The sequence below is a fragment of the Sarcophilus harrisii genome, chromosome 1, assembly GCF_902635505.1.
Source record: "Sarcophilus harrisii chromosome 1, mSarHar1.11, whole genome shotgun sequence".
In the NCBI taxonomy this organism is placed as follows: Eukaryota; Metazoa; Chordata; class Mammalia; order Dasyuromorphia; family Dasyuridae; genus Sarcophilus; species Sarcophilus harrisii.
The window spans coordinates 525946020-525969423 of NC_045426.1; the positions used below are offsets into that span (position 1 = coordinate 525946020).

General features: G+C 35.0%; 1 protein-coding gene across 2 annotated transcripts in view; it reads left to right on the forward strand.

The window, feature by feature from the left end:
• The window catches only part of CNDP1 (carnosine dipeptidase 1), a 74419-nt gene extending 56361 nt beyond the window's left edge, over positions 1-18058 (forward strand). For both annotated transcript variants that reach the window (XM_023496280.2, XM_031946710.1), the window contains exons 7-12: positions 1606-1690; positions 9835-9995; positions 11071-11235; positions 12580-12721; positions 14674-14821; positions 16689-18058. In XM_023496280.2, the coding sequence (XP_023352048.2) occupies positions 1606-1690; positions 9835-9995; positions 11071-11235; positions 12580-12721; positions 14674-14821; positions 16689-16758 (771 nt within the window). In that variant the 3' untranslated portion in view covers positions 16759-18058. The remainder of the gene's footprint in view (positions 1-1605; positions 1691-9834; positions 9996-11070; positions 11236-12579; positions 12722-14673; positions 14822-16688) is intronic.
• Positions 18059-23404: the final 5346 nt, after the last annotated feature.

Here is a 23404-nt window from a genome sequence, read left to right on the forward strand (position 1 = left end):
TGGAGGGAGTAAAGAAGGGAGAGAGGGAAGGAGAGAAGAAGGGGGGGGGAAGGAAAGAAGAAAGGGATTAGAATCAAGGATGGGCCAGGTACAGAATAGTCAAAACAAATATTCAAGTAATTTAGAATCATTGTTGGGTGGGGTTTGTCAGAGATAATAATTGTTTTAAGCTATTACTAAACTGTATATTCTATAACATCAAGGATTGTATTTCTCCAAGTAAAAAGAAGGTTCTTGCACAAGAGGATGAACTTTATGAAAGTGATATTTTAAGAAGATTAAAAAGGCAATGCTGTGAAGGGTGAATTAGAAAAAAGACCATTTAAAGGCTTTGAGATGATTTAGGCATGAAGTTAGGGATGGTGATGACTAGGAATAGAAAAGAAAGAATGGCTCTAAAAGACATTAAAAGAAAGAATCTCTAGGACTTCTATTCAAAAAAATCTATTAAACATTAACTATGTGTAAAGCATGAGGTGTTACAATAAAATTATTCTTGCTTCTACAAAGCTTACAACTAGTAGGGGGATATAACACATACTCAAATAACTATAATCCAAAATAATTTGTGATGGAAATGTAAAGTTTTAGGTGGTGTTCTGGCAGGGAAATGTTACTAACTAAAGAATTCAGGAAGATTTAAATTGGGCTTTAAGGAACGGAGGTAGAAATCAACAGGAGGGTAGTTTGGAAATGAAGAGCACTCCTGATATATGGAACAACATCAGCAAATACTCAGCAATGGAAAAATGTTAAGTATGTACAAAAGATGGCAAGTAATCCAATTTGACTGGAAGGTAGGCTACGTGGAGGAAAATAGTATGACATAGGCTATATGTTTAAAGGCAATCTGTTATGAGAGGTCCTTGATTGTCAAGCTACAGAACCTGACCTTCACAATTGGAAGCCTTTATGTGGTTTTGAGTACCAGTGACTATGCATATGAAAGATTACTATAACATCAGTGTAGATGATGATTTAGAAGTTTGAGAGCGTGGAGGTTGGACAACTAGATAGGAGGCTATTTCAGTAGTTCAGCCATGTAGTAATGTGAGGCTGGACTGGCATAATAGACAGAAGAAATAAGGAAGAAAAAGTAGATATGATATATGATGCAGTGGTAAAGTCATTGAACTAGATTTATTAACTGATTGGGTGTTAGAGGAGAGGCAGTGGAAGATCATTTCAAACATGGGGGACTGGGTGTCTACTGGTGCTACTAATAGAAAAATAAATTCAGAAGGAAGAACTGTCTCAAAACCAATGATTGGCAGTGATGGAATTCAGATATTCAAATCCAAATCCAGTGTTCTTTCCTCTATATTAATAATAGAGTCATGGAAATAAAAGTCAGATTATAGGGAATTGAGGAAAGAGGGAATGATGAAGAGATGGAGGCACTGGGTATAATTTATTTGCTATGTATGGCTGTAAAAAGAAAGAGATCAATAAGGTTTAAAAAAAAAAGTTACACAGCTTCAGAAAGCATGTTGTACAGGTATTGTTTCTTGAGCTCTGTCTTTTTTACATTGAAAGCTAGAGTTAAAAAAAAAAAAAGTAAAAGCAAAACAAAAAATTGTAAATCATTTGTCTCTTTTCTTTCAGGTGAAATGCAGGGATCAAGATTTTCATTCAGGAACTTTTGGGGGCATCCTCAATGAGCCAATGGCTGATTTGGTTTCCCTTCTTGGTAACACTTTATTTCATTTTATTTATCATTCATCATTTAGGCATAAATAAATCCCCTAAATTCTATATGATTTTAATCTTTGAGTACTGAATGACCCCACAACCTGCACAGTTTTGAAGGAAGGAAGAACAGATGAGAGACAAGGGAAGGCATTGACCTTAATCCTCCTACATATGGTCCCAGGCTAAATATTCACAATTATTTCACTCATAATTTAATTAAATTTTTCTTCCTTTTCTCCCTCTTCTGTTACCTTTGTCTTTCTTTTTTTTTCTTAAGGGAGAATTCAAAATATATAACAAATTACCAGGTCAAGAAAGAATATAAATATAAATATATATATTAGTAGAAGAAATTATATTCATGAATGTCCATCTTTTCTTTACTTCCTTGTAAATTATTCTTTTGTTCTCTGCTGTGTGCTTTTCTTTTTACTTTATTCTTTTTATCCTTTCATCCCCCCACTATCCCCAAGCAAGCCAATGTTAAGAAAAGATATATTTATGTATACATATGTATGTATGTATATATATATATATATATATATATACAATATATATACAGACACACATGGCCCACTCCCCCCACATACATATACACACATTTTTCCTATCCCTCCTGACTCTTTGCTTTAATTCTGTTCCTTAACTTGCCTTGCTATTAATTAACCTCCTCCCACACATGGATCCCCTCCCTTGTCTTCTTCCCTCACTCTTTGCTTCCCATCTGCCCATTCCTTAGTTCTTTATAGATTTTGGAGGGTGCTATATCCTTCATTAGGATTTGTATTCTTTAAAAGAAATTGGGAAACCACAGGTTAGATTTGGATGACAATAGAATGGACATTAGAAGATCCAAAATTCCAAAAGAATCATTGATTTAGAATAAAGGATTTTAAATTTAATCTATTCACAACCCCTCATTTTATGGCAAATTAGATACAGAAAGGTTAAGTGATTTGCTTAAGGATTTACAGATTATGCAGGTACCGAAGATTGAAGAGAGTGAAATTTCTTGATTTTCAAAAAAAAAAAGAATAGTCTGAAAACCATAAATCATCTCAATTCCTTGAAAAATTCTAGAACATATTATTTAAAACGTGGTTAAAGAACATTTAGAAAGTTAAAGCAGGCAAAGCTTCATCAAGAAGAGATGATGATAAAATTACTTTATTTTCTTTATTTGACAGGTGTACTAAGCTGGTACCTCAGAATACTACAGAGAGAGCTTGTCTAGGTTTTTTTTTTGTTTTTTTTGTTTTTTGCACAGCATTTGATAAAAGTATCTCATGCTACTGTTACAGAGAAGATGGAAAGGTACCAACTAGATGGTCATCATTTGGTTTGAGGGATTGAGAACTGGTTGAATGACTGGACTCAAGAGTTATTTTTCATGTTTCAAAGTCATATTGGCAGAGGGTTTCAAAGTCATATTGAGGCAGAGGTGCCTCAAGCACCTAAGCTTGGCCCTGGGCTATTAACATTGATTTGGATAAAGGCGCAGATAGCATTCTCATCAAATTTGCAGGTGACATAAAACTTGAAGGGATAGCTAATAATCAGGATCTAAAAGTATCTTGCCGGTTCAGCATTGGCCTGAAACTAAGATGATGACATTTAATAAAGATAGGGTCATACATTTGTATGTGCCTTACACTTGTGTTCAAACATTCAGTTTCACAAATAGAGAATGGGGGAGGTATCTGTGTATGGTTAAATAGCTGGTCTGAAAAAGATATGAAGGTCAATGGACTGCAAAATCAATATGAGTTAGCAGTGTGATATGGCAACCAAAAAGTCTGGGCTATATTCAGAAAAACACGGCTTCTAGGAATAAGGAGGTGATAGTCATTCTGTACTCTGACCTACTCAGACCACTTCTGGCATATTATATTCAATTCTGGGCACCATAGTATATGGCACAGTGGATAGAGTATTGGGCTTTAAGTCAGAAAGACTTCATTTGACATTTAAACCTTGTTATAAGCCTTATAACCTTGAGTAAGTCCTTTAATCTTAACTGCCACAGATCCTCATCTGTAAAATGAACTGTAGAAGAAAATGGCAAACCACTCCAGTTTCCTTGTCAAAAGAGCCCTAAATGGGGTCATGGAAGAGTCAAACATGATGGAAATGGCTGAACAACTATAGTTTAGGAAGCATATTGATCAGCTGGAAAGCATAGAAGAAGGCAATAGAGGTGGTTAAAAACTTGAATCCATAAGGATTGGATTAAAAAAAAAAACTGAGGATATTCAACTTAGAGAAAAGAAGACTAAGGGAAAAACAGAATATGGGATAACTATTTTTAAGTAATTCAAAGATCATCACGTGGAATATGGAAAAGGGATTAGCCTTGTTGTTTGGTTCCAAAGATCAGAACCAGGATTCATGAGTAGAAAAGGAAAGTGGAAATCTAAGTTTAATGTCAGGAAAAAAATTTCTAAAATTCAAAGCTCTCCAACAATAGAAGAGGGTGTCTCATGAAATGAGGGTTTCTCCACAGTCTGGATGACCACTAGTCAGATATGTTACAGTGAGAGGTCACTAGGTATTGGTTGAAGTAGGGGACTACAAAGGTCCCTTCCAACTCTTAGTATAATCTTTGAAGGAGAAGAATTAGGACTTAAATCCAGGTCCTGACTTCAATTCTAGCATTCTTTCCACTATAGCATATAGCAGCCTACTGTTAACTCCTCAGAATAAGCATTCCCAAGTTACTTGAATAATTTTGCCATTATAGTGATTCCAGAGACATAAGAAGTAGGATTTTCTAAAATTCTAGTCCCTGTTTCTGCAACCAAACTCAAACCATTATATCTAGCAAGCAGAAGCTATCACTACTACTGATCAGCTTTCTGTGAAAGGTTCTGCAATGGTGGTATGAAGGATGGTTTTCAGATTGGTTTTAGATAGCACCAAACTTTACAGAGATTCTAATGAGTTCTTTGCAATTCCCTATTCCAGAAATTAGTGGAAATTAATGTGTTTTTAAGAGCCTGGTATCAATATTTCTTTGTAGCCTCCTCTGAATGATTTACAAATTAATCTTTAATTGTGGTGCATCCTCTTACCCCAAATCCCACATGAAGAGAAGTTAATGTCATTTGAGATCCTAAAATGTGAGGGTTATACAAAGGATACAAAGGAAAAAGCATGACATAAACTGTTCTTTGTTACACAGGCAGTCATTGAAAGAGCAAGGTTTAAAACCCATATAAATCCCATATCCTTTTCTACACTGCATCCAATTATAAAAGGTCATATTGGGTCAAAAGACCTGAGTTCTAGGACTGGTTTCAGTACTTAATAGTTGTGTGATCCTGGGCAATTCATTTCCAGTCAATGTTCTCATCTATAAAATATATATGTATATGCATATATATCTGTGTATCTATATGCTCTCAAATAATGTATAAATACAAGCCATTATTATTTTTCTTATTATTTTATAGCAGCCCTTTAATTTTCTGAAATCTGACAAAATACCTGTACTTTTCAGTTTCACAGAGAAATATCATGAGTGATTTTCTTCCCAAGTATTTAGTTTCCAGCCGAATTCAGAAAATATGGAGTTCAACACTTTTTTTAAAAAGGGTTCATTTTCTGCTTTATCTGAACCAATTTTCCCTTCTCTAAGAACACTGCATCATCAAATCATTAGTAGTACATTTTCAATTTTTCCCTCAAGCATGATTGCAGCACATGATTTCTTTTTTAGAATGTGTGGCTTAAATCAAGCATAGAATTTCATTTAGTCCAGCAGATGCATAGTGCATTGCTAAAGAATGCCAGTTTGAGGTTCATGAATAGAATATAAAAAGCACATTGTTTTACTTTCTTTAATTTTCAGAACAAATCAAGTGAGAAATTCATAACAAATTGAATGATTTCTGAATGTTGCTGTTTGTAAAATTTGTGTATGCTTTGTACATATACTCACATATATGTGGCTACAACATTCTGAAATATAGTATTTATTAAGTCACAATCATAACTCTTTCTGCCCTGTGGGGAAGAGTGAGATGTTGTGGAGGAACCACTCACTACTGATTTAGGATTTACAGCTTGATGGCCAGTTTTACTTATTTCAAAATATGACAGAAAGGGCAACAGAAAGGAAAGCGATGTAGAATCAGGCTCTCTGATTCCACTATGATTTCTCCTTTATCAATCTGAGAGAAAGAAAGAGATGTAACTAGCAATTTTTTGAGGAAGTAAGAGAAGGAGGGAAGAGGTACAATACATGCCAGTTGCTGGTAGGAGTGAAGAAGGCCCTAGACTTTGAGGGATCTCATCTGAAGTCTTAGCATAGCTGGGAGGAAACATTAACCATCTGGTAGTTTCTTATCTCATCCAATATTTATTGTTAACTAGGTGGCAAATCCATTTATTTCTCAGTTGCTAAAAAAAAATCCTGTAGATATTATCAGTGCCCTCTCAAATTTAGTACCCTGGGACAAAGCACCAATTTGCTCAACCTTAGATATGATTCTGGCTATTTCTGCCATTTAATTTTTATGCCTCAATTTCCACATCTGCAAAAATGAAAGGGCCATATATACTAAGGTGACCTTTCTGCTCCCTTTCAACCTTTTAACTATGATGCTTCCCTTTTTATAGAGATATTCTATGCTCTGCACAGTCCTCCTGAGGCAATGTAGCAGAAGAGAGAATTGAGCAAGGATATTTTTATAAGTATCAAATATTGGACATTATTTAAGCTGTTAAAATTCCAAAGAAGACTATTAAGGATTAAGAATTACATTTATTATATGCAGTTTGAAAAGGCAGTACTATCAACCTACCATTCATTTCCTGAGGTTATGATCCTCTTGGATGTAACGGTTGCTGTAGAAATTATATCACGTACAGGGGATTATGTTTTCAAGTGGAAAATGAGCAGTGGGAGAAAATGAACTCTTAAGCATCCTGTTTTCATGCAAATTCACTCAATACTAAAGAACTAGGGCAGAGAACTACTGAAAATAGGATATGTAAAACAGAATGATTTTTGAATAGAATATATATCAATGTTTTCCCATTACCCATCCTTAGTGATGGTCTTTCAGTTAAAGCAGAATTTACTGAGAAATACTCAATAGCTCTTTCTAATCAAATTTCTCTGTGAGTTAATTAAAAGGAAAAGGAAAATGAGCAAATAATATTTCTCTTCTGGCAGGCTGTATTCAATGGCACTAGTCCTGAGCTTGCAGCTGGGAAGGTTTCTTTATACCCTGTGGGAACAGAATTAATGAGTGATTTTAAAATACAGTGTGAGGTCTGAGGCTGGAGCAATTTTGCTAGTGAAGTAGAGTGAGTGTATGAAGAGCCATTTCCTCTTACATCACATCCTAATTTGCTAAGGACAACTAAATTTATGTCCACCATTATAGCCATGTCTAACAATACCTGCTCAAGTCACAGGGAAAATATCCCAGCTCATTTCCATTTCATATACCCTTTACATCCTGCTGAGAGTACTTTTATTTTAGCTCCAGCTGTATTTTAATCTTCTGGTCATTCATTATTCCCAACCTCCTCCCTTCTTTTTTTTTTTTTTAAAGCCAAGTAAAGAGCTATATAGTTTTCATCATCAAGATATTGCCTACCAAGCCCAATGTGAAAAAGAAATTTTGCAAATAATCTGGGATATCTTTTTGTTGTTATTTTAATGAATGACAGTCATTTTTAATAATTCAGCCACAAAGATGGTTTTTCTCCCCTTTAACTTAAATTATCTGAATAGACCTTTGTTATTAATCAAATCATGCAATTGTTAGATCTTTATGTTGGTCTGTTTTGATAGGGACCGAGTGCTAGTAATATGTGGTTTTGTGATTTCTTTTCTGCATAAAAACTATTACAGACTAGGCCACATACATGCCTATTTGTGACTCCTTAGCTTGCTTAGGCAGTGACTTCAAAGCCATAAATAAATTTATTCACTCTATTCATGTAGCCTGGTCAGTTGTTGAGTGGAAATGGTTGAATCTATGATACTAGTTCGTGGGATTATAAAGTCAGAGCAGGAAGGGACCTTAGAGATAATCTGGCCCAATCTCACACCATCTACTCATTTTATAAATGAGATAACTGAGATTAAGAAAGAATAAATGATTTGTCCAAGGTCACTTGACATCATGTTATAGTCATAATTTCTTCTGAAATTAGAAAAGATAACTGCTAAGGTATCTTCCATCTCCAAATTTCTATGATCTAATTTCCTACTTCATAGTTATTAAAATTCTAAAGCATAGAGGTATTTTTTCCTTCCTCTAATATTTATTTAAATTTTTTAATATTATGTTTTCAACTATAAAGGGTCTTGACTTTATGAATATTCCATTAACTGACTAGACACAAATGAAAGTCTGAATTTCCCAATGAATTGATTAGAAAACTTCCATGATTTCCCTCTAAATTTACTATCTGGTGATATAATTTTTGGACAGACACTTTAAATTTTTATTGACATTTTATATATTATTTTGTTTGTATTCCTGTTCCTTACCCAGTAAGCCATCTTCCATAAAATAAATTTAAAATAAGAGAAAAAAAAATAGTTCAGTAAAATCAACCAATATACCTACCATTTCTGGCAGTATTTGTGATATTCCCCATTCCTAGTTCTCCATTTCTGAAAAGAAGGTAGGGAGATTGAAAACCTATTTGCTGAGTCTATACTGAAGTGAGTAAAAAGCTAAACTCCAAAAGATAAATAGCAAATTGTTTTTGTGTGTCTGTTAATCAGATTCATTTTTCCATCCCTATTAATTACATAAAATTTGAAATGAAGACCAAAGACCTGATTATGTTTATATACTGTGGATAAATACTTCACTAATTATCATTATACTGCATCAGATTTCTAAAAGGTAATTTAGTTTGAATGAAAGATTCTTGATCAAAGAACTAATACTTGAAAAAAATGATAGCTGCCAAGTGATATTTATAAGTTATGCATGATGTAGTTTGTGATAACGTAGCATGTTTGCATGGTTGTGTTTTTATCAGTTAACTTAATAATGATAATTTCAATTAAAAGGAATATGACTTAGATTGAGTCCATATAATAACTGGCCTATGCAAGAGTTAATCTTCTCATTTTCTTGGTTTTGACCAAATACACAGTACACACATATATGTGTGCATGTGTATATATGCATATGCATATAAATATATGCATCCATATATACATAGATATATAGATATAATGTTTTCCATGATTAAACATGTGTGACCTATAACAAATTGCTTATTGTCTCAAGGAGAGGGTAGAGGTGAGGGAAGGAGAAAGAATATTTGGAACTCAGTTTCTCAAATAAAATATTAAAAATTGTCTTTACATTTAACTGAGAGCAAAAATTTAATTTTTAAAATGTATATACCCATAATGCATATATATATGTGTGTGTATATGTCTGTCTATCCATCTATCTATTTGTCTGTGTATCTATCCATCTATCTTGCTATCTGATAGATTTAGCTATAGTGAACAGTAACCATTACAATGATTACTAAAATGATAGGTTAGGACATGCCCTGGAGCAGCTCTACAGCCCTAAACTTCTGATTGTCTTCAGGTATGGAAAGATTTCCTTCCTTATCTCTGGCTCTCAGAATCATAGCTTCCTTCAAGGGTTAGCTCAAGCATTACCTCTATAGGAGCCCTTTCCTAATCTTCCAGTGGTTAGTGTCCATCTTCTTCCAATTATTTCTATATGGCTATTAATTATCACTGCACATACTGTTTTGCCCAGGAGCATGTGAATTCCTTAAAGGTGGAGAACCTTTATTTTTATTTTTGTATCCCTAGTGTCCAGCATATTAGCTTGTATATGTTGTTGTTCAGTTGTATCTGGTTTTTCTTGACCCCCACGACCATAGCACATAAATACCATCCATGAGATTTTCTTGACAAAGATACTGGAGTAGTTTTGCCATTTCCTTCTCCAGTGGATCAAGGCAAAAAAAGGTTAAGTGACATAGCTAATGAGTGTGTGAGGCTGCATTTGACACAGCCCTAGTACCCTAAATTATCTAGCATATCTAGCCATCTCTTATATATGGTAGGCACTTAATTTATGATTGTTGAACTGAATTGAATTAAATTGATTTTCTTCTTGATACATTCTTTTGTAGGAAGCCTGGTAGATTCTTCAGGTCATATTCTGATCCCTGGAATCTATGATAATGTGGCTCCCCTTTCAGAAGAGGAAAAGAAGATGTATGAAACTATTGACTTAAACCTAGAAGAATATCAAAATAGTAGCCAAGTGGAAAAATTCCTATTTGACACTAAGGTACAGCCACAACTTGATTGATGGTCTGAAAAAGAGTTATGAAAAAGATGAATTCAATTCTTCCAGTGCCCAGTTTAGTCCCAGAGTTCAAATCTTTGCACCTTTGAAAGTTGAGCAATTAGTAATGCTTTCATGCCACAAGGGACTATTCTGTAATTCCTGCTTCCTGTAATGAAGACATTGGTTTCTTGGGAGCCTATTAGAGTTGTTAGGGTGCTTAAGCAAGAGTAGTGTCAGCACTAGGAAAAATTAGATTCTTCCTTTTGAAATATTCCATTTATAAGGTAAGGTGTTTGGGAGTTATGGCTTTTTTCTCTGGGTGCTGGAACAGATGGGGAGGAGTTCCAAACAGTATTTCTTCTTTCTGATCAGCTTAGAGGACTTAGGGCAAGAAGACAATTATTCCAAATTTAAAAAGAATTTTTTGAAGACTTCTCAACAAAGTTTGCTCTATTTCAGCAAACATCTATTAAATACTTGTACTATGTGCAGAACTTTAGAAATTTTTTATTTTATTTTTAAAAGGGGAGGCACCACAGTGTGATAGAAAGAGAACTAAATTTTGGAGTCACAGTATGTGTAGTCCATTTACATCCTGGCTCTCCTCTTATTACTTGGGTAATGTTGGGCAAGTCATTTAACCCCTCTATGATGTTTTTCTCATCTGTAAAAAGAGAGGTTGAACTAGATGAATTATAAAGCTCTTTTAGTTCAAGAGCTATGATCTTATTATATTGTATTATATATCTGGACAAGGATTTTATTTTATCTAAGCTTTATATCTGCTCCATTGCTTAACAGTAGTATTTAATGTTTGTTGAATGAATTCCTAGTTATTGGTGATATAGATTTAAATCTAGAACTTCCCCATCTCCAAGTAAAAACTTCAGAATTTTATGTGTAAAATATCCAGTTCTCCAACAGAGAAAATAACCTCTGTAATAAGGGTCTATTCAGATCCATTTTAGATATTTTCTGATACATTATGCCTGATGATGTCACTTACTAGGATTCAACATTAAGGAACCTTCATTCAGTCACTGAAAATTCCTTGGATCACATTGTTTCCATGTAGGAGGAAATCCTCATGCACCTGTGGCGCTACCCATCTCTTTCTATCCATGGGATTGAAGGAGCATTTGATGAACCAGGAGCTAAAACAGTCATACCTGCCCAAGTAACAGGAAAATTTTCAATCCGTTTAGTGCCTCATATGAATATTTCTGTTGTGGAGACACAGGTAACAAAGGATGGATTAGTTTACTGCTATTCTATTAATAGAAGTATAATGGGGGGAGGAGGTATGAAAGAGACGGAGAGACTTACTATAATGTAACTTAGGCAAATCATTTGACTATTCTGAGTCTCAGTTTCCTCATCTATAAAATTAGAGATATAGGCTAAAATGACTTTTAAAGTCTTTTCTAGCTCAAAATCTGTGTAATATACATGATCCTGTGTGATCCTGTAAATTCATCATTTTTTATTAAAGGGAAATATTAGAACTTCTGTAATTTACATCAGTATCCCTTATCAGACAGTAAACTCTTAGACTTTAGAATTGCATTTCATTTGTGAGGATGTCATGTTGTGAGCTGTCAATTGTAGGATCGCCATTGCTGGAAAGCTGGGAAAAACTTTTCATAAAGAGGATTTTTAATTGGGCAAAGCTGGCCCTATGCTTAGGCTTACTAGATGGTTTTGAAATAGCATTTTACCATCTCACTGGTATGTGAAATTCCATTATTGAAGGCTGTAGTTAGAAGGTAAATGTTATCTGGGAGAAGTTACAGCATTATTTTCTCATTCTAAATAAATGTTATCAGTTTAAGAGAAGGGCCTGAGGGAATAGGTCAAATTTTGATAGGGGAAAGAGAAGGGATGCATCAAAAATATAGTATGGTAGGGCAGAAGGTGCAATATTTTGCCTAGTACTTGGACCTTTGTTTAGACTGTTTCCCATCACAAAATATGTAGCAGAATAATGCCTTGTAGGTATCAGAAAAGGTTTCTTTTGCATATTTTTATGTTTTGGGATAAGGATTTTGAACTCTATAATTAAATAAAGCTCAGTGATTTTGGCTAAAGAGGTCAAGGCTACTTATGGACAAGTGTGTTCCCTACCTACATACTTGCAAAGTGCTATATTCTGATATAAAATTTAGTATAATTTAAGTTAAATTCTCTCAACATTGAAATAAAATCAAAACCTTTTTGACATGTCACAAAGGAATTTTACCCAGTTTCCATCATCTAAATAGCATTATGATCGATGGGATTAAAATTTTAAAAAAAGTGACATGGTATTATATCACATACAATTTATATAGCACTACAAATTTTGCAGGACAAAATGTGACATACATGATTTCGTGTGATTCCCACAAGATTAAAGTCTCAGCTTTAATCTACCCACTGAGGGAGGTGGACAGGGGAAGGAACTAGTAGTATGTGGTGTAGGTGCTATTATTATGCCCATTTTATAGATGAGGAAAATAAGAAAGAGGGAACCTAAGTAGGGTGACCAAAATGAGGGACAAAATGGAAAATTTTTTAAATTTCTAATGGAGATGTTGTCTTTCAGGTGAAAAAGCACCTTGAGGATATATTCTCTCAGCGTAATAGTTCCAACAAATTGAAAATCACTATGATACTGGGAGTCCATCCATGGATTGCTAATATTCATGATCTTCAGTATGTGGCTGCAAGAAGAGCAATTAAAACAGGTGGAACCTTTATGGATTTTTGACATCATGACATGGAACATGGCAAAGGACTTATACTCAGCAATAAAATAGACTTGTTTTTAAGTTGAGAAAGACATTTTCAAAAAATAGTGATATAAGCTAGTGGAGTCAAACTCAGATAAATTACTGGGATCCAAAACTGTACATAAGGATTCCTGCAGGCCACGTTTGAGAATATTGCAGGGAGTATGTTTGAAGTCTTTGACAAAAGTTGTCTTCTGAGTGTGAATATTATTTTGAATAACTATGGTGTTCTCCCAAGTTAATGGAGGTAGTTAGGTTGATTGCAGGATTAGTGATTCAGTAATAATTATCCAAGGATAATGAAGAATTGGAATTTTACATTAAGGGGATAAATCTCCCTGGTTTTCAAAAGAAAAAGAGAATTGCATCTGGAAACTATAAGACCAATGCCACTGACTCCTATTCCTGCCAAAATTATGGAAGGTACTATCAAAGGGATAATTGGTCAACATCTAGATTAGGAAGTGCTGATCATTAAGAATCAGGATGGCTTTATCAAAAATAAGTCTTGCCAGATTCATGCCATTAACTTTTTGACAGATTTATTACGTTAGTAGACCAGATCACAAGAGTGCTGCAGAAATAGCTTGCCTAATTTTTAACAGAATTTCAGCCAAGTCTTTCGTGTCGATCTTGTGGATGTAGAGACATGTAGTAATAAAATATTAGGTATATTTGAAACTGGTTTATTAGGGAAAAGTAATCCTTAATAATTCTAAGGACTGAAGGTTTAATGGGCTGCCTTAGGATGCTAGAGAGGATAGAGGATCATTAGAGAGCTGGTGAATAGTATCCTGCCCAAATACAGCTTTTGGTGAGGGAGCCTTTCAGAGTCTCGTTTTCAGCATCACATACGCAGAAAAAAGAAGGTTAAACACTTCAGAAGAATTGAAATGAGGAATGGAGATAGCTCCTTGGCTGTAGAGGGCTGGGCCTTCCAGGGGATAATTCTGCCTTCTCAGGACTATCTCCTTTCCTTGATGCTTTACTCTTCCTGGCTTCTCAACCTTTCCTTCAGAGGGAATCCTAGAGGATGGATCCTAGGTTTAAAATGAAGAGATCCCTTTGAATAGAGTAGGGGTACTTCAGAGGATAGGCTTCAACAGGAAAGGAGAAATGCCACTCAAAGCCTCAGCTTTAATCTACCCACTGAGGGAGGTGGGCAGGGGAAGGAACTAGTAGTATGTGTTTGAGGTAAGATTTGAATTTTGGATTTCTGGACTTCAAAAGTCTAGCACTATGCTAATAATCAAGAATAATTAATTAAAATATGAAGCTACTAGGTGTCCTGCTGCTAGAAAGGGGGCAGGCTCCCTATCTTTGCTATTGTAGTACCCCTAGATCTCTGTCTTCTCCCACAGGGTATGGCTTTCTGCCCAAACTCCCCCCACCCCACAGGGGTTTCTTGTCACTTGCATAACTTAAGGTACTTGCCTCAAGTGCAAGAATTCTGACTTAAAGGTTGGTCACTAAACTAGTTGTTTCTCAGTTCTGGGCAGAGAGATAGTTACCAAATCCTTTTTCTTTTGAACATTGAACATGTTATCTGTAGCTAGTCCCTTGCTTTGAACAATGTTAGTATAATGGATACCATTATGAGAAAAAATACTTCTTCCTCCCATTTAATCAAGAAGCAGTAATGTAATTTAGCTAAATGTGTGTGAGTTGATTACCAAAGGGTTTCTCTATCTCTGAAATGCCAAACCATGAAATGTTGATGCAAAGTGTCTTAGAAGATTGTTGATATAAATGGTTTGCATGTATATGTATGTAGAAATGGGGAGGGAAAAAGAGAGAGGAATCTAGAGTGCAGGGAATGCTCTTATATGTGTATTCTCATTTCTAGAACATCAATGTGCTCAGGTGGTTATTTTATTTGAAGCACTTTTTATTTTTCTGTGTTTCAGTGTTTGGAGTAGATCCTGATATGATAAGAGATGGATCAACTATTCCAATTGCTAAAACATTCCAGGATATTATCCAAAAGAGTGTGATGATGCTACCACTAGGAGCAGTTGATGATGGAGAACACTCTCAGAATGAGAAAATAAACAGGTAAATGGAAATATTTGGTGGGGTGAACCTCTTCATTGCCTGATTGTTGGGGATCTTTTCAGAGATGATCTTTATTCAACAAACATTTTTTAAAAATTTAATTTGATGTCTTGTTTTCATATCATCATTTTTAAATATCCCTTTCTGTTCTACTACTCAGTGAGCCATCACTTATAACAGATTTTTTAAAAGGATAAAAGCATCTCAGCAAAAACAACCAACACACAGGCCACATGTGATACTGTATACATGCTTATTCAAAGACGGGAGGTACATTTTTTAACCTTTTCTCCACTGCCAAAACTGATCAGTATAATTAGTGTTTTAGTTTCATTCATTCATTCATTTAGTAGACATTCATTTGTAAGTAGTCATACAGCATTATTCTCCTGGCCCTGCTTACTTTATTCTACTTAAGTTCTTTTAAGTCTTTCTCTGTTTTCTGAAATTTCATATTCATTGTTTCTTAAAGGTTCTATTACATTCATATCCCACAATTTGTCCAGCCCACTATTTTCAGTTCTTTGTTACCATAAAAGAGTTGCGATATTTTCACATATATACTTTTCTTTCTGTCTTTAATTTCCTTGCTCTATATGCTCTTCTATATGCTCTAGTAATGGGATCTCTGAGACAACATATGGATATTTTAATCACTTAAAAAAATCCTAATTCCAAGTTGCTTTCTAGTTCATTGTTTCAATACTGTGTGTTGTTGTTGCACAGTGGATAGAATGCCAGGCCTGGAATAAGGAAGACAAGTCAGTTCAAAGTTGATCTTAGACATCTATTAGCTGTGTGATCCTCACTAACCTGTGTTTGTCTGTTTCCTCAGAGGATAGGCTTCAACAGGAAAGGAGAAATGCCACTCAAAGCCTCAGCTTTAATCTACCCACTGAGGGAGGTGGGCAGGGGAAGGAACTAGTAGTATGTGTTTGAGGCAAGATTTGAATTTTGGATTTCTGGACTCCAAAAGTCTAGCCCTATGCTAATAATCAAGAATAATTAATTAAAATATGAAGCTACTAGGTTCCACCTTTTACGAAAAAGGTGGAAAAGGGAATTGCAAACCCACTGTGTATTGGTGTACTTACCTTCCAGAAATCCCTCCAGAATTGGCTATTTCAGGGGGTAGCTAGGTGGCACAATGGGTACAGAACCAGTCCTGAAGTCAGAAGGACCTGAGTTCAAATTTGACCTCAGGCACTTAACATGTCCTAGCTGTGTGACCCTGGGCAATTAACCCCAATTGCCTCAGCAAAAAATAAAACAAACACAGCATTGGTTATTTCCATCTTTTGACATCTCTGCCCTTAGAATGAGAGTTCAAGGCCAAGAGCTAAGTTGTTGCTTTTCTTTTTATCCCCACTGCTTGGTATAGGGGTAGGAGCTTAATAAATTGTATCTTTTGATCACTTATCCCTTGTGAAATGACTCTTGCTTTCATAGAGGTTAAACATACTTTTAAAAGAATTTCTCATACTTCATGACTTATTGCCAGATAATGTAACTATCCTAAGCTTACACTTGCACAGTGGAGTGGACAAAGGAAATGCTAAAATTTAGAAGCCTTGACATGTCGGTGGTTAGAAACTAAAAGAGACCATTTCTTTCAGGAAGACTTATAACGTCCTTGGTCATATGACAAGATAGGGCACATAGTTACTAATTTGTTGATCATGTTCTTTTCATAATTATACTATTGACACCTTGGATACAAAAAATGACTTTCCTCTTATGATCTCAAACACTAATATATAGCCATCAGCTTGATTTTAAAACCATAAGCTACCTTTACAAATACTGAATGTTTTTATTTTAATATGAGCAGAAATGAATTTTTCTTCATTTTTTTTTCTTCCATTAGGTACAACTATATAGAGGGATCCAAATTGTTTGCAGCATTTTTCCTGGAGATTGCTAAAATGCATTCATAACTTACTCAAGCTTCCAACCCCAAGACTACAAAACTGCCAGACCCTACTGGACAAGGTTGTTTAAATCGCTTCATTTAAAATATCTTGGGAAATTTGGACAAATAATAATAAAACATTCTGAAAGCAAAGATGTTAAAAAAATATGATGATACTTGTCATGTGGTCCTAAAGTCTAATTACCTTCAGCAATCTAATTCTTACCTCTATCTTGCTGTTACAAAAAGGATGCCAGTTAGGTCCATTTTAACCTTTTGAATAGGTTAAGAACAAGATAATTACTTTAATTAGATTCTCAGCTTGCAATCTGATCAGTACAAAATTAGCCTGGCCTTCTTAACCTGAACCACTTATGATGCCTAACAATACTAACAATTCTATCCCTCTGCAGTCAATCATTACCTAGCACTTACTATCCCCAAGATATCTTTTTATATTATTAATAAAAATGCTGGTCTCCACCACTGATTACACTGATTTCCCTATGGATTCATTTTCAGAAAAGTTACTATAGCATGGCAGAATATTAACCTCTTACCTCCATTTCATTTATTTCTGCTGTATAAAAAGTTCTGAACTGAAATGATCAATATTAATACCCCAACCATTTGAGAATTCCTACTTCAGTCTGAGTTTCTAGTTGAATGCTTTTCTCCACCCTCACTCTTCCATACTGCTATATTAACTTCAAGCTTCAGCTTCTTCCATTGAGTCTATCTACAAGACAGAATGACACTGACATTTGTGAAAAGTTGTATTCCTGATGTTATGCCTAAACTGTAGGTAAGCTTACTGGGAAGCAGCAGAGACCCCATGGAAATTTTTCTTTACTACCCACATCTAAATTGCTAAAGGCTTTCAGCTGCATCAGTTTTAGATTGAGAACTAATCAACCCTGACAACAGTAGCACATTTTGAAATTAGAGCTTTCAGCTAGTCCTGCATTCATTAATCATTCTGGCTAACCATCTAGTTTGGCTTGATTGGATTTGATGGTGTAAACAGAAAGAATGCAATTATTTTCACGACTTTATGTAAACAGAAATCAATTCAAACTTTAAAGTTATTGAAATCATGCTATTGGAGAGGAATTTAGATTTGTCCCCTCAAAATGCCTTCTTCATGATTTTGTTTCTGTAATGGTGACTTGCATATATATATAAAATGCTTGAACTAGAGATTTACCCTCAAAAGGATTTATGGTTTCATTGGTGTTGAAGTTTTCTCCAAAAATGTATGTTGCAATACATTTATCCCAGGCTGCCTAACATATAAATAAAGATTTTTTTTGTTCATATACTCTCATTAGTTTGCAAGAGAAATCCACCTGCTCAGTGCTTTGAGTATTCCTGATAGCTTGAGGATATCTTGCAAGTACATAATTGTTTTCATATGCTTATTTCCCCTTAGAATGGGAGTTCCCTGAAAGCAGGAGCTATTTTGGCTTTCTTTGTATTCCCAGAGCTTAGTATAGTGCACATTAGCAAATTGTTAACTTCATCTTGAAGTTTTGGACTTTATGTTATCTCTTTAAAAAAAGTTTTTCATTTGTAAACTTCATTTTCCATTAGAATCATAAAATCTCAGAGTTGAAAAAGGACCCCAAAGGGCCAACCTATACCTGAACAAGAATCTCTTATTTATAGCTCTGCCCTCCAAGAACAAGAGGAATAAGTATGTTTTCTTCTTCATGCCAGTCTTTCAAATCCTTGAGAAATTCTGTTTCCGCTAAGTCTATTCTCTATAAACTAAACATTCATGGTTTCTTCAACTTGGATTGATTTTGTAATGCCCGAGAAACTGAGGCAAAGCAGAGATTAAAGGTTTTCAATATTTTAATAGTGGACAGTTTGGAATGGCGACCACACTGGCCATAGCCAGGCAGCTGAATGGAACTCTTGTCCCAAAGCATCCAACTCTGAGTAATTCCAAAGACTTTTATAGGACTCCAGTGATCAGGAAAATAAAGGCAAGGTGGTAGAGGAGGGGAGGCAGTAGGGGAGCAGGGAGAGCAGAGCACTGGAGATTGGAAATTCCAAGAAAGAACCATAACTTTTTAATTCTGATAGTTTGGGGGACAGTAAGTCTGGATCCAGGAGATGCCCAAACATTTGAAATAAGCCATCTGGAGTTTTATGACTCTTTGGAATGCCAGAGTGATCAGAGCTCTGCAGCCCTAATTATCTCAGTCCTAATGGCCAGGAAGAGGGGGGGGGGAGGGGGTTGCCACCAGAGAAACTGAGGTAGAACACTTCAGGAAAACAGGCAGAATAATCTCAAAGCTTCTAAAATAGCAAACTAAAACTGATTTCATCCAATGTAAAGGGGATAATGATTGACCGTAATATTGCTGAATTAGTAGACTAATTGTGTCACTAATTAATCCCTGCTGAGACTGTGAGATCAGAAGACTATATTTTTCTTCATATCATATACACAGTGGCAAACTGGGGCATGTAGCCATATAATGGACATTTCTAGTTTAAATTGAGACTGTCCCAGAATATCTATGATGTATGGTCACAGACCATTAATGATCATTTAAAATAGATCCACACATGAAGCAGCTAGGTGACACAATAGATAGAGCAGCAGCCCTGAATTCAGGAGGACCTGAGTTCAAATCTGGCCTCAGACATGTAACACTTCCTAGTTGTGTGACCCTGGGCAAGTCACTTAATCCCAATTGACTCAGGAAAAAAATTATATATATATATATATATATATATTCACACATTAATGATGTGTAGTAGTATGGTACATTCTCAGTGCTTTATGTATATGAACTTTGACATTTGAGGACCTTCTTTGTGTAACTGATTAATCATTAGGATTGCCAAGGACTGAAAAATGTACATGCCACCAAAAACATGATGTAAAATATACATGCTAAAAATGTGACTGTTTAGAAGTTAACAAAAGTTATATTTATAAGCAATGTTCTTTAAGGAACAGAATTTTAATCACTTGACATTTAATAACTCAACTTTTTAATAAAATGCATCACTTAAGACTTCTGACTTTTCCCTCTGATTTTCTTTGGCTTGGCCAGTTATTTACAAAAGCTAATAGCAGCCTGAAAGTTAAAGTGTCAAGGTCTCCTCAATATTTAAAGCAAGGCTGGGTGGGTCTACATGGATTTCAATTGGTTTCTGTAAGATAGGAACTAGAAAGGAATTGGAGGAGCATATGGTTACATCTGTGACCCTAACTGGTCCTTATGAAGAAGAGGTGTAACCTTTGCTTTTCATTTTATTTTTGCTTGGCTCTACTTTATAGTTCTTAAGAGCTCAAGATTCAGTTCAAGTGCTATCTTCTATAAGAAGCCTTTTCTCCTCCACCAAATCACTAATTTTGTAAATATTCTGAATTTACCTAAATATATGCCAGGATCTCCATTGTTGCTAAACCAGGTTAAAATAAAATTGGGAAATATTTAAATAAAAATACAATGAAACATAGGTAGTATGACATTATAAAACTATATCCATATATGTCACATAAGGATTCTTGTTTGGATTAGTGTCTCTGTTTCTAATTTTAGTTTTACACACTAACATCTACAATATGCTGCATCAACCTTTTTTTCCTTAACCCAGTAAAAGTAAATTCCTCGAGGGTCTCTGCTTGCTGAAAAGCCCATGACACCCAAACTCTGACCCTGAGGGATACAGAGCCAAAAATGGAAGAATTCCTGTCCTCAAGTAGCCTAAAACTTATTAAAGGTAAAACAATATGTACATATCCACATATACATATATGTGTTAAATACAAAATAAATACATGATAGTTTTGGAAAGCAGAGTACCAGCAATTGTGAGCTGGTAAGATCAAAGAATAGTTTCATATAGTAGGTGGATCTTTTAGGTGTATCTCAAATTGAATCTAAGGAAGTAAATTCATTTCCAGCTCTCTACTAGGAATTATCTCATACTGCTTAGTCTTGTAATTTTTTATGTGCTTGTCTTTTCCTTCAGAGAAATGAATAAATGACAGTATTTATTACATACTTACTAGGTCCAAAACACAACAATTGACTCTCAGAGAAGACTGTCAAATCACTTTATTTCCCAAAGCACCTGGCATAGTATTGTGCCTAATTAAATGCTCAAGCAAATTTAAAAAAAAATATACTTCATTTATTATGACATACATTTTTTAAAAATTTGAGTTGCAAATTCTCTCTTCCCACTCCCACATATTGAGAAGGAAAACAATATCAATTATGGATGTGAAGTCACATAAAACATTGCCTTATTAACTACATTGCAAAAAAAAAAAAAAGGAAAAAGGAAATGAAAAAAGTATGCTTCAATATGCATTCATAGTTTATTAGTTGTGAACAACATTTCTAATCATAAGTTCTATGGATTGTCTTGATCTAAATTTTTCACAGATGATCATCAATACAACATTGCTGTTACTGTTGTACAACTAATATTCTGGTTCCGCTCATTCCACTTTGTATCAGTTTATATGTCTTCCCATGTTTTTCTGAAATTATTCACCTCATCATTATTTATAGCACAAGAGTATTTTATCACAATCATATGCCACAACTTGTTCTGTCATTCCATAATTGATGGTTATCTATTCAGTTTCTAATTCTTTGCCACCACACACACACACACACACACACACACACACAAAACCCTGCTATTGTTACAATTCTTGTAAGGTGCTAAGTCAGTTATCTAATTTAGCATGGTACTTAACAATTCTCTAGCTCACTAAAGTATTTAGTACTCATTGGAGTTCTACAAGATTCACAAGTCAGAGAGGAGTGGAGAAGATTCACAAGTCAGACGCCCACAATCCCACTCTCAGAGGAGGAGTCAACCTTTGAGTTCACACCTCTAAAAGAGCATATATAAAAGGACAAGACAACTGAGAGCACTTGGGGAGATTGAGAAACCAGGATTCAGTTGGGCAGAACTGAGGAAGACAGAGAAGTGGTGGCAGCTGTCCTGTGGAGAACACTGAAACCAAGATCCAGAAGGACTCCAAAAAGCTAGCAGAGCTCTAAGTGAAGGAAAGAGAAAATAAAGTTTCTGGACTTTAACAGCTAGTTGTATTTGAGGTGATTATTACACAGAACTGAAACTAAGGCTGCCTCCAGAAGCCCCCCAAGAAACCTGCTCCCAAACATTATATTTAAGCGAAGAGAACATCATGCTATAAATGTTTTTTGTACCTACTAGTAGTATTCTCTTTCTTAAAAGTCACATGTTGAGTTTATTACACATTTAGAAGGGAAAAAAAATACCATACTGTTTTTCTGTTTTGCTTTGTATGTGAAAGTTATCATTTTATTTGGTGTTTAAATTTAGAATAAAATTTTTTTTAAAAAAAAGATGAGTCTGTCACACAGACTAGGGAAAGACTGATGGACAGTCTGTGTGCTCCACTGGTATACATGTAATGTCAAAAGGCCTAGAAGAATTCTCAACCTGGAATCTATGAACAGAATTATGTGTGTGTTTGTATTTACATATTTTCATCAGAGTCTCTGATTTAATCAGTTTAGAGCACTTCTGGTATAGAAAGTCTCAACAATGCAGAGTAGCAACTCATCTCTTTCAATATGACTCAGTCTTTGAATCTAAGAAGTTAAATGATTTCTCCATTTTCTCACACCCAATACATGTTACAGTCAAGCAATATTTTTTAATGAATCAATTCAGTTCAATAAACACTAATTAGGTGTGTCCAGTATTAAATATTAGAATAATTGGAATATTGAATAAAAAGTTTTTGCCCACATGAAGCTTATAGTCTAGTACCCATGGATGCATGGAAAGAATGTATGAAATCATCAAGCACTTATTAAGTTCCTAATATATATGAAACCCTGAGTTAGGACTATAAGGACAAAGCCCCCCAAACATCCTTGTCCTTAAGGAAGTTTACATGAGGGTACAAGGTTAGGTGGGAATTGGAGGAAGAACATAACACAAAATGCAAGGTAATTTCTACATGAGGTTTCAGAAAAGGCCTAATGTAGGTGTCTTTTGAAGTGAAAAAAAAAAACAAAACCTAGAATTCTAAAGAGTAATGAACTCCAGGGAACCTATGCAAACATATCAAGAGCTGAGGAGAATGAGAGATGGAACTGCTATATTAGTATAAAAGAACATCCTATGTATAAAGGAAGGAAGCAAGCATTTCACTAAACACTTACTATGTGCCAGACTCTATGTTAAGAACTTTATCTCACATGATCCTCAAAACCCTGAAAAATAAGTACCATTATTCCCATTTTATATTTGAGGAAACTGAGGCTAGATGATTTGTCCAGGGTCAAGCAGCTGGATTTGAATTCAGGTCTTCCTGACTCCAGTCCCATGCTCTATCTACTGTACCTCCAAAAAGCTAGCAGAGCTCTAAGTGAAGGAAAGAGAAAATAAAGTTTCTGGACTTTAACAGCTGGCTGTATTTGGGAATGGGAAGTGTGTGATGGGAAGTAATGTAATAAGTCTGGAAAGGCAAGCTTGAGTCAAAATGTGAAGGGCTTTAAATGAAAAATTAGAAGGATTTGGATCTTTGAAGTCATTCAGGGCTATGAGAGTTTTTTGAGTAAAAGAATATTAGTTTTGTGTTTTAGGAATATCACTTTGGCATTTTGGAAGAAGGGACTGGATAGTTGAGA